The 12398-nt window shown below is 38.4% G+C and overlaps 1 protein-coding gene across 5 annotated transcripts in view; it reads left to right on the top strand.

The window, feature by feature from the left end:
* ENPP1 (ectonucleotide pyrophosphatase/phosphodiesterase 1) overlaps positions 1 to 12398 on the top strand; it is a 59223-nt gene that overhangs the window by 2118 nt on the left and 44707 nt on the right. For 4 of the 5 annotated variants that reach the window (XM_075748101.1, XM_075748100.1, XM_075748102.1 and 1 more), the window contains exon 2: positions 12273 to 12345. In XM_075748101.1, the coding sequence (XP_075604216.1) occupies positions 12273 to 12345 (73 nt within the window). Of the gene's footprint in view, positions 1 to 3651; positions 3750 to 12272; positions 12346 to 12398 lie in introns of those variants that run through there. The other variant, XM_075748103.1, reaches the window with a different exon arrangement.

A 12398-nucleotide genomic window follows, 5' to 3' on the forward strand; every position in this document is an offset into this window, starting at 1 on the left:
TGATGTCACCCCGATGGGGGGGGGGGTGTGCAGGCAGAAAAAACAACCAAACAAAAAAACCCCAAATGAATAGACTTATCTACTTGGTGTTTTAGGTTGGGCAATGTGAAACTATAGAAGTGGCACTGTGCAAACTAGACATAGGTAAACTCCCTTTCCCTGCGTCTACCCTAGTTGCGTGCACCATTGCTTCCTTTACTTGGGTAGATTATCTTAAAGAATTCTAAATTCTAAAAGAATATTTTTTTTATGTTGAATTTTTTGTTAAAACCGATGGGTGTGTTTGTGGTGATTAGAGAATAGTTGAATTACTTTTTTCATTTTTCTGGAAAGCACAGGCTTGTTTGCTTTCCCCTCTTCCTATCCCTGTTACTGTCACCCATAGATGTCTCTACAACTTGTGAACACAACCTCGATATTCCCAGTTCCATCCATGAGCCAACCTCACCCTATTACAGCAGAACTGCGGAGTTCGCAGGCACAAAAGGTGGTATGATGCAGACTCTATCCATGGGTTTTGTTGGTTGCTCCAGAAGCCTCTGTGTTAACGTGGTGGTACTTGGTTGTTAACTGAATGTATGTTGGTTGAAGGAGGATGTAGGTAGAGAAGGAAGCTGTATCAACTCACCTCCTCTTGTAGCAGAGGTTGTTGTGACAGACATAATTTTAGTTGAGCTGTAGGTTTTCATACCATGCAGATTGCTCTTCTGTTCCAGCTGCATGGGAAGGATTCCCCAAATGGTGGGACAGGCCCATAGGGATTTACTAACCCATGGTGTTTCCCTAAGGCAATGGAATGAAAACATCCAGCTTTGAGTAGTTGTGAAAGGTGTTGATCCTTTTATCCATTTATGTAATTTCTGTGCACACCTTTTCATTTATTAGTGTCTTGCCAATTTTGTGAACTCTTAGCTTTGTTCCTCAAAGTTCAACGAGCTGTCTGCATATTTGTAGTCTCTCCAGGTTCTCCTGCTGCCGCTGTGTGACTGAGCAGCATGCTGCTGCCCAAGAGCAGTGTAACCCTTGCTTAGGTTTGAGGTTTTCTATTCCAGCTTGCCAGTGACTCAGGCATTGCATTTTGGTCTGATTCACTCATTCCATTAAAATAAAGTTTTCCATGCATTTATAACAGCCGAAACATTGGGGGGGGGGGGGGAAGTAACAAAATAGACAATGTTTCTTTTTGACCATTTCAGGCTTTCTTTGTCAGAAGTGGAAAACTCATTTAAACTGACACTTTTGTTTGGGTATTTGTTTGTTTTGTTTTTTCTTCCTCCAAGGTGGTAAGGGTGTGGAAATAACCTTTTCGTATGTAGGTGTCTGGAAGATTGCATGCCTGTTTGTTTCAATGCTGATGGCTTTTCTCCTAAATATGTCTCAGGGTACCTAAACCTTTGTATAGGTTAGCACTTTTTTGAGTAATGCATTGTTATATTCTCTTCTACATCTCCTGTTGGAGAAGGAAAGATGGGGAGCAGTTAGTGAGAGAGCAGGTGGGGAAACAGGTTGGATGGACTTGTTGAGAAGTAGCATGTTGGCCCAGACCTTTCAAAAGCTTGTTCTGCTCTCAGGTTCGGGCTCCTGAGAGGAGTGTGATCTCTGGGTGAATTCCTCTGTCTTCAGCCATTGCTGTCACTGCAATGTGATCTTGATTCCCAGGGAAAGGACTGCATAGAAAGCTGATTCCAAACTCAGGAATTTTCCTTTCATGCTCATCATATAGGGGCTGGAATTAACATAACTCACGTAAGGAGAGGAAAGACAATGATAGGAAGGTGTTTCAGCCCTAACCTAGTGCTTTGGAGCATGGTTATTGACTTTTTGGTGTGGATGCTTTTATGGTTATCAGTCAGTTCTTTAGCACTGGATTTGAGCACTCTGTGCTTGAGTTTGGGAGACCTGGGCACCACATTCAGTGTTTCCTCTAATCTTTTTTGGCCCTCAGCAAGCTATTCCATTTCAGCCTTTTCTATATGGTTTTGCTCTATGTACCTTGGTGGGGTTTTTGTGTTTTGTTTTTTTCTTTTTTTTTTTTTCTCTCCAGTAAAGTAGTCCCTACTGAAATCACTTGCTTCTGTAAGAGTACTGACTTGAGCTCAAATGGGACTTTTGTGTTCGAAGAAACTCCACACAGCTTAACAATGATATTGAAGTGGTTGCCTGTTATGCAATTTGATTTTTTAGCATCAAGTATCCTCTGGTGAAATAAGAAGTCAAAAATGGCAGTGAAAGGATGACCATAGTTTAAATAGACATTGAAGTGCTTTTGGTTCAGAAATATTAAAGCAGTTCTTGGCCAGTCTCCGCTATTTTAATATTTTGTAGGAAACTTGGTCCCATGTTTGGAAACAAGGGTGTTTTACAGTAAGTGTCATACCTGTCTTCCATCAACATTACAGCTCTCCAGCTCCAATGGTAGTTTGTTTTGAATTCTGAAGACACAGTAAAAACTGATGTTCTATTGAAGATTTCTTATTGCTTAAATGCATCTGATTACAATTGCAATTATAAATACATACAGTAAATACAATAATTGTAAAACAATTTAAGCCATCAAAAGAAAAATCCAGATTTTGGCAAATGTTAAGATCACGGTCATTTTTTAATGTTACTCTTAATTCCTGTCACTTTTCAAGGAAGGCTGTGCAAATAATTCTCATTGTACATGGGGAGATGTAAACCCACAATTTTTTTATTCTTCTGGTGAGTACCTTTATGCTGGATATTGAAGACAGAAATCATAATCCTGCTCTCATACAGTAAAAAGCTAAGAAATATTTAGCCATTCTAACTCTGAAGGGTTTCCAAGGTTAACTTGTATTCTTGCTTTATTTGCACTTTACTTCACAGACCTGGTCAGCATAGCCTATCCTGTACTAGATGACAGAGGCTGATAGGAAATAAAAAATATTATCCAAAGAAACACTTGCAACAATTGCAGCTTTGTCTATATTTAAACAAAACCATCCACTTACAATCTTCACCAAGGGAGAACAGGGACTTCCTTTTTTTATAATTGTACTCAGAACTCATTTTAAATTTTATTGCTGAAGTAGGTTGACTTTGGGTGTGGCTATGCCACAGCCAAAGGAGTGATTGTGACTTTACTTACCATACTTCAGCTCACTTTAAGCTGGGTAGTTTAGGTATTGCTTTCAAGCATAGACAATGTGGAGTTTAGGACAGGCTGCAAGATGCTATCTTATGTAGCTGAGCTGAAGGATTTTAAAGCATCTGGGAGGCTTCAGCTGCACCTTATAGTGCAGTATGTGAATGATTCTGGCTTCCTGGACTCCAGCTGGAGTGCAAAGCTTGGAACAGGCTGAAGTACATCCAACTGCGTGGCTTGCAGGCTTCTGTTAACACTGCTGGCTGGTTGCCTGCCTGAAAATATCCATGTTGTGCTTAACAATTTGAGTGTAGACTATCTGCTGATAGATTAGGCTGTAGTGTGCTGGGATCAGCCATTTGGTCCATTCAGACAAAACAAATGAGTGATTTGGGCTGTGATTAGTGTCATGTGTGCTCAGGCTTCCTGCTTCAGCATTCAGAGCTCTGACTCAATCCACACCTTGGGGTTTTCATTACCTTCATTTAATTTTGCAGTAATAGTCCTTGTCTACCTGTCAGGTACCACATGAGGTGGGTCATGATGAAAGAGAAGGTAAACATGTATCCAGGTGTGACAACAAGGCAGACATAGACAGTGGCCTCACTGACAAGGGACAGGCTTGCCATACCTGAGCAAGGTGAGCAAAGCAGATTTGGGGATGGTAACCAGATTCAGACAATAGTCTAGACTGCCAGAGGAGTATATGGTGATGAGGCAAGTCCAAAGTCAAGGAAGGAAGTCAAGTGCATGAGTTTGAGTCAGGGTCTGGATCAACAGGGAACTTGACCAGGATGGATGTGACTGCAGTGTGGCTGTAACACAGCTCAGACAGGGGATGGAGGCAGGAGATGGCTATATGCAGCTGCCAAGATAAGGTGGGGGGAGACTCTGCCAAGGCATCTTCCAACTTTTTGTTGATGAGCTCTCTTCCAGGCTGGTTGAGGTTTCCCAAACAGTGATCTCACCAACTGAAATGGAATCAGACAACTGGCCTCAAGGACAGGCAGCCAAACTCCTGGGAGGGGGGCAGCGTGCCCTTGGTCCGAATACCACCTCCATGTAGTTCTGCAAGGTTCTCGGATACTAAAATAATAAGGAATATGTTAATAGTTTAAATTGATAGACTTTCTGTAGAGACAATTATTAACTTGAATTCAGAACAACTTAGTTACTGTGCTAAAACTGTTAGATTTCAGGCAAGGCCAAAGATATAAAAATTATGCAAGGCTTCCTTCCAACTCCTGCTCTTCAAAATTTTTCCTTGGCATTCTTTCACTAATATCAGTAGAATTACACAAGGAGTGAATTGTTCTCATTTAACTTGCTGTGGAAGCTATGTTTCTGTTGCTTTGAGCTGAAAGGAAGAGTAGAGCAAATGAAAGGCTTTGAAAACATGAAAGGTTTGCAAATTTTCTCACCTTGGAGCAAGTATTAGGAATTAATTTGTTAGCAAACATCACTGTGATCATACACCATGGACAGTAGATAAATACTTGTCTTAAAGAATGTTCTGTCTGATGGGATTTGGCAATATGCTGCATTGCAGTAGTGTCCTGCCTGAATGAAACACTAGTGTATAAGCTTTTTGGAGAAGCTATTTTATAATGATCAATATTGGAATGTTATTTTGAAAATAGGACAGGAAATATATCAAAACAAAAGATAAAAGATATACTTTCTGCACTAAAAAGCAAAAAATACTTTTCTGCACAGGTGTTGCACAGGTCAGCTGTATAAAAAGTTTCCTTTAAGGGCACTTGCAAGACATCAGTGGATTTTATTGTACATGGAATGTGGTAGAGGGCAAAGGAGAGTGTAAGTAAGGACTTTTGGCAATAAGGCTATTGTTTAACCACTCAACACTGAGCGAATAAGTTAGCTGAGGAGAAAAAAGAAGTAATGAGAAAAGATAAAATGTTTGCATTTCTGGAGAAACTCAAGTAAGCGTGAACCTTGTCCTTCTGTTGTGTAGGCAAATCAGCCTATATAAATGTGGTAGTATTTGGGCACAGTTTTGTGTTAAAGGTTTTTTGTTTGTTTATTGTTCATAGAATAACAAAGTATGATGATGTTATAGCTGCTTACGAAAAAGTCAATAATCAAACCCAGCCATTTATCTTCGATTGTGCTTTTTATTTCTGGCACAACCAAGTAGACCAGTTCTTGAGTCCTCTTCTGGCTGAAATACAACATTTCCATGTTGTGAAGCATCAGAATTGGAAAGCCTGCCTTTTGTTTTTTGAGGGGCTGTGTTCAAAGGGTGCAGAGGTAAATAATGGCCTCTTTGTCAGCCCTGGCCTTCGCTTTAGGAAAATGGCCAAAGGAGTCAGGGCTAAAGGCGTGCCTGTGATAGATATCAGTGTGCTTAGTAAAGACCCATAGTGTATATCTTTGAAACCATATTTGTCCTGTCTTCTTCCCATACCCCTTTGTGGATCTGCAATTGTTGTCACTCCTTACATTCTTAGTGTTTTATGGGATTTCTTCACTTGCTCTTTAAGGTTGCTGTGTGTTCTTGCTCAGCTTAATGTTGCTGCCACAGTGGTAGTAGCAACAGCATCTGCTGCAGAAAAATGGTGGTGAGTATGGGTTTACTTGGTATGTTTGATAGTATCGTCAGCACCCAGTAGAAGCAGCCCCCTTTTTACACTGTTCTTGTTACAACTCTCATGACAGTACTATAAATCGGAAGAGCTTTAGCTTTATTCTTGAAAGGGGATTTTTGGAAGAGGAAGAATATCAAGATGGCTCAAGGCCATATTTTCTTACCCAGTTTTGCTGTTATTCATGGGTCAAGTGCAGCTTGTTTGGACAACAGTTTTGAGATTGCTTAATACTGACAGTTTCTTCTCTTTCTATGTAACAAATGCATTCACATGTGGCTGCCACCAAAGTGGACGGCATGTAGTGGTCTTTGTTCTGTGCCTATAGTCTGCTGTGCTAAATAAATTAATTGTGTTTGAAAGTACAATATTTACCTTTTTTCTCATAAATCAAGATCAATTTTCAGTCCTGTTTTATCCTTAGGTTTTTACAAAAATCTACCTGCTGATTAAATAAGTCAACTGCTATCTCTTTTTCTGGCAATATAAACAGAATTTAATTTCCTCTTCTTTTGTGCTAGCATATAGTTGCACTTCAGTTTCTCTCTTAAATTCTCCCATGATGTAAAATGCACAGCCAGAGGTAAAATGTGTGTGCTTTGATAACAGCTCATGTGTTAATGCTTTCCAAGAGAGTATGTACCTGTACTGTTGGACAAGCAACAAATAAGAAAAATATTTTAGATCCTAACTGACAAATGCTAACTCTTCTATCCTTTTGTCTCATTTCTGTTAAAAACTAGATGCTTGAATAGTTTTGGAAAGTATTTAGAGATTTAGCACGATAATGTCTTTTGCTGGTAATTCCCTGCTGAATGAAGAGTTACTGCTCTTCGGTAAGCTCTGTGAAGGCTTTTTGTATCTTACAGTGGCTCGAGCTACCTTTAAAACATTCTTGTCCTTTGAATGACCTTAGGTTGCAATAGTATGTAATAACACTCCTGAGAATATTCAATAGAAACAGCAGGAGTAGACCTTCTGCATGCTACTTTGAGAAGAAAAACAATCCCCATATATTTTTAGAATAAATCTTTTTAGTTCTGCAAAAATTTTGAGTGTAAGCTCCAGCTTTTCTATCCACTGACCTGAGGATAATTCAGTCACCTTCAGTGTTTTAGGACAACCAGGACCTGAGAGCCTCAGTGGCTCCCCTCTTCCTCCTGGGCTCTAGGTGTGGAATGTGGATCAACAGAAGCAAGTCTTTGAAGAGCACAAAAATATTTACAAATGTGGAAAGAAGAGATGTAGTGCAAGAAGGAGGAGGGCACTTGTTTCAGTGCTGATAATTTTTTTTTTTAGGTGATTTATTTACCTAAGTAGCTGTGCTGGTGTGAGTGAAGTATCCACCTCCTTTCACTTTAGTAAACTTTAAGTATCCTCTGCTTTTGAATAAAGCTGAGCTGTTGGGGGTGGGGAGGGGTATTCCTGTTTAAAAATAACTCTTAGAAGCATGAGTAAGTGTTCCACTGCCCCAGACAAGTGTAGTGGGTTTTTTTCTCTGTACACTATGTTTTCTGCATTTTTAACAATACCCTTTTAAAGGCAGTAGGTGACTCTGTTTTACTTGAAATCCATTATTTATTACTATATTCTTTACACTTTTGCAGATGAAATTCTTTCTCAAAGATATTTCAGTGTTAAGGTCCAGGTCATTAGTCATCTATTCTAGGTGCACAAAACAGTGAAAACATAGTATGCCTTTCATTGATCCCAGTGGTTTTGGAAAATTCCATGTGTTTTTTTTTTTTTTTTTTTAATACTGGCGTTACAGACCCAGTCTAGACATTCTCCATTCATGGATAGACATGACACAACTGTGAGAGTCAATCATGGAGATTAGAATGGAAAACCACTACTTTGCATTGCTGCTTTGTTAATTGTGTAGTTGTTAATGGTTGTGCCTTAAACCTTGGAGTGACAAGTTTTGTTGGCCATAGAACACCAGGGATGAAGAAAGGAAGATGGAATGCAACTGAGTAGGTGGTAGACAAAGAATGAGGGAGATCAACATGGGAAGAAACTTAATTCAGAATGAATTATTCCTTTAAAAGAAATATCAAGGCATTCTTTTGCCAAAGAAGATGCAGAATAGAAGAGTAGAGCGGGAGTAGGGGAGATGGACAAAGCTAGGGAAGAGTGAAGAGAAAGGGACAGTAGCATTGACTCTGTAAAGGAAGGGTAAAATACAATAGCAAAGTAAAGGTAACAGTAGCTAAGGCTGGTGAGAGATTTCTTTGTACTTCTCTAGGACCTGTACGGTTGACCAGTCTCTTAAGGATCTGGTGTCTGCAGCCTGCATGCTTGCTGGCTCTGTGGCCCTTCCACCAGCTCCCCAAAATCGCTGCTGAGAAATTCTCTTCAGCTGCCGTTCTAGAGATGAGCAACGGAAATGATTCTGCTCTCTAACCATGTTGTTATATTTCCATCTGCCCAGCTTGAAATAAAAGGCTTTCTAAATGTTTTGGGGATTGCAATTTTCTAGACACTCAACTACCTATTCCCAACCACTATAATGTTTACAAAGCAAAGCTTTTATTGCTTCCTCCCACGTAAAGGAAGCAGTGATGGGACAGAGATTCATCCCTAGATGACAATGTTTTTTGATTCCAAAACAAACTTTCTTAAAAATATTTTTAAAACAAAAAAGGACTCTTTATTTTCCACAGTTGTTACTGTGTTGGTTTAAAAACTTTTCTCAGATATTATATTAAAACAAAATCTGACATTTTGTCCTAGCAATCTCTTAAGTTACAGACCATACAGTTCATGTGCTACTTTTGTGTGAAACAAGGCCAGGTTCTCTAATTTTATTTGCCTTCCTACTAAATGTTGGATTACCATATTCTTGCTTAATTTCAGTTTTTCCTCAATTCTTGCTTTCTCTTTTGGGGGAAGAATATGGGAGAGAGAGATACCAAGTAAGATTTCCTGCTTTTTTTTTTTTATATTTATTTTTTATTTTTTTAAAGACAGACTAAACCTTAAAGACAAGCACGAGGTTGACAGCGTAGTAGTAGCTAGAGATTTGAGTCTGGTGCTTGCAGCAGGATGCTGCAGGGCTCTAACAAGGTTCTTGATAGTAAACCTTAAACTACATGTGCAGTTGCTTTATATAGATTAAAAAATATATATATATAAACTTTACACAGCAGACTGTAGCATCCCAAACCTGAGCTACATGTATGTAAGATAGTTCAGGTAATACTAGTAATGTACCTGCTGCAGCAAGGTCTCACAGAGCAAGAAGCAAAGTAAATTAGCCCACATCTGGACTGCAGCAGTGAGATCACTTTCTGTACCTGGGTGACCTTTAAAGCTAGCTTGAATATTCCTTGTCATCTGTAGAGCTGATAATCTTAGAGCCTTTCCCCTGACAATAGGTCAACTACTAGTGTAACACCTCTTGCTGTGCCTAGTCAGGACTGCTGCTGATATTGGCCAGTATTAGTTGCTCCGTGTTGTTCCAGCTGAACATTTGTGCCATTTGTATGGATAATACCCACATGACTGAAGTAATTCAGACTCAAGATAAAGCTTTAATTCAAAGCCTTAAACACTAAGCTGCAATTACATGGTATAGTCTAGATCAAAGTTGGCTGTCCCAGAGCATTGTTCAAATGTTTTACCTCTAAGCTTACCATTTATGTGAAACTTCTTTGTTAAGTGTTGAAGAAAGAAATAAAGAAAAAGGGGGGGGGGGGGGGGGGGGGGGGATGGGGGATGGGAAAGCTTTAGTGTTTTGCAGTAAAGTATTTTTAAGACTAAAATGTAAGCTAGTGGGACTAATGTTAAGGGAGCAAGGGCTTGAATGCAATGAGTCAATAGAAGTTCCCAGACCTTCGTATATTGTAGATGGACATAGTATACCAGGTAGGGACCTGGACCATATTTTCACTTGTGTATATGTAAGAAACTTGAGAGCAGAACCTATTTGAGACACAGAGAACACTTGTAGTAGTATGCTGTGGCTTGTTACAGTATGAAGTTTCCAGAGTATTGCTTGCAAGAAACAAGTTGCACTATTGCATCAAGAAGTGTTACCATTTTGTAGTATTTCCTACCCAAAAGAATGTTCATATGCTTTAATGAGCATAATCCTTTCATGTTTTTGCTTGTTGAAATTAATTATGTTTGTAGAAGCATAAAACTGAAAATCTAGAATACAACATGTAACTGATTTTGTAACACTTGGTGCCAAAATCTCAGGAATTGTTTTTGAGAACTTTAGTGAAGATTTACCAATTTTAGTTGGGAAGTATTATAACTCTACTGCTTTGGAATCTGTTTTATTTAGATTTTTTTTTACATTAATTTGGTGTCAAAATTAAATTTCTGGTTTTTAAACATGCATTATCTACACTGAAGCTCCATAAGGGAATATTAATAGTCCATTTAGTGGCACTGCGAAGTGTTTTTGTTACAAGGACGCCTTAGGTGGCATAAGTCCCATAGGTCATGTAGTTATTTGAAGATATGGGAATAAAGCTCTTCTGGATGGAGTAGGTGTGTATTTTGTTAGTTTTAAAGTGTGTTTGTGGTTATGTATCAAAGGATGTTCTAATCTTTGATCTTAGTAGCAGGGTCTGGTGGGAGTAGAGAAGCAATATATTGTCACCTTGAAATAAAATGTTCTAGTGTTGGCTTTTTAGAAACAAATGAATCAATTTGTAATTTTCAAATAATATATATGTTAAAAGGACAATAACAGGTTTTGCGCTCTCCACTGATTGACTGGGCTTTGACGTCTTGCATCTGACACGCTACCTACCTAGCTGTGCACGTGCTCTTGTCTAGGTGATGTTTCATAGGGAAGATTTCAAAGGTCCATAACAATTTACATGGCAAATAAAACTGTTGATACTGACTTACCAGAAAACGTGGTTAACACTGCACGTGTTTAGTATGCTGTTTAAAAAAAAAAAAAAAGGTGGTGAATAAAGAGTTCTGCTGTTGTGTTCGTTCTTGACAGCTGGGTTAATGGAGACTTGCACCTTTATCAGTTGTAGTGTATCTGAATGCATTGATAATACCAGATTTTTTTCCTCTTTCTTTTATTATTTTTCTTCTTTCTCTGCCAATTCAAAGATAGATTTGAACTTCAAAAGTACTTATTTCTCTGCTAGACACTGTGTTGGATAATCTAAGATTCCAGACTTGCCTGGTTCAGAATTCTAGGGCAAATTTTCTTCAGTCTGTAATTCCCCCCCGCCCCCCCCCACCTCTTTTTTGAGTGCTATATATGTAATATTTTTGATAATTTGCATTTCATAAATCCAGAATAATATCTGAGTTTCAATGCTACACATTCCAGAAATTGTTTTCTATCAACTCTTTAGTGAACAAAATTGTATATTGAACTGTATATTTGTTAAAAACGGCACAAATAGTTTTAACTTACTCAGTGCTCACAGTCTTTAAAAAAAAGTGAGCTTGAAAAATAATTAGGTGCACTTTAAAATGGGATGAATTTTTACCACATCACAACATGATTCAGGCATTATACTCAAAAGACTGGCTCAGCAGCTTTTGCTGAAGGGGGAGGATGAAAAACGGGAGAGACTTTGTGTAGGCATGTATATAAAGTTATTGAAGTATTGCCTGAAAGCATTTTTTCCTGAGAAAACAATGACCAGAAGGGTGACATTCTCTCCTACCCGTACCTCCCCAAATACTTCTGAATAAGAAAATCTGTGTTATTACAGTGCCTTCTCTTTCAAGACTTTTGGCAAACTCCTTATTACATTCTACATTAATAAAATAGCCATTGTTGGCTTTCCTGGAGTCTTTAGTTCCTGCATATGTATTGATAACATATACCTTTTCTTTTTATAGTTTATAGACCAATTCAGTACTTAATGAGGTTAAAAGGACTCTTTCCCTGTATTTGAGTAGGCATTAGATCTTGCCCTAAAATGCTGGGTAAGGACAATATGGTGCTTGTTTGATAATTCTAATGCATTCGGAATCCAAAATAAACATGGCTATAGTTTCTGGTCAGTGTAAGACACTGTGGTCAGTCTAATGTGACATGCCACAGTTGCTTAGGATTGTATGGACCAACATCTAGTACGAACTGGATACTAGGAAGTGGGAAAAGTTTTTTTCCTGCATAAGAAAATTATAGGTATCACTTAAGGGCCATGCCTTCTGTTTGTAGTCTGTGGTCAATGGTAAGACTTCACTTCACCTTCTTAGAACAGCCTAGGAGGAAGGAAGAAGTGGAGCAAAGAAAGTTTTCTATAAAATTGATATATGTGTAACCATAAACATCTTAAATTTTTTGTTCATGAGAAAGAACTATATCATCATATCTACTAAATAACTTGATAAGAAATATGCATGTCCAGTCTTGAGAATATTCATATTCATGCACCGGTAATTAATTGCAAACACCATAACTATTTGTGTGAGTGAAAACTGCTTGTGAAATCAGCCTCCTAATCTGCATATTTATCAATTTGAGTACAATTGTATAGCATTACAGGGAAAATGAAAACTTTCAAGACCATTCAGTGGTCATTTAAGATTACTCTCTTCTTTTCTTTCCTGTCCCACAGGTACTCTGTGTCTGCATGCTAACGACAATCCTAGGATGTATATTTGGCCTGAAGCCTAGCTGTTCAAAAGATGGTAACTAATATGCCTCTTATCTAGTAATGTTTCTTTTTTGTTTCTTTTTTGTT

This window comes from Balearica regulorum, chromosome 3, assembly GCF_011004875.1.
Source record: "Balearica regulorum gibbericeps isolate bBalReg1 chromosome 3, bBalReg1.pri, whole genome shotgun sequence".
Lineage (NCBI taxonomy): Eukaryota > Metazoa > Chordata > Aves > Gruiformes > Gruidae > Balearica > Balearica regulorum.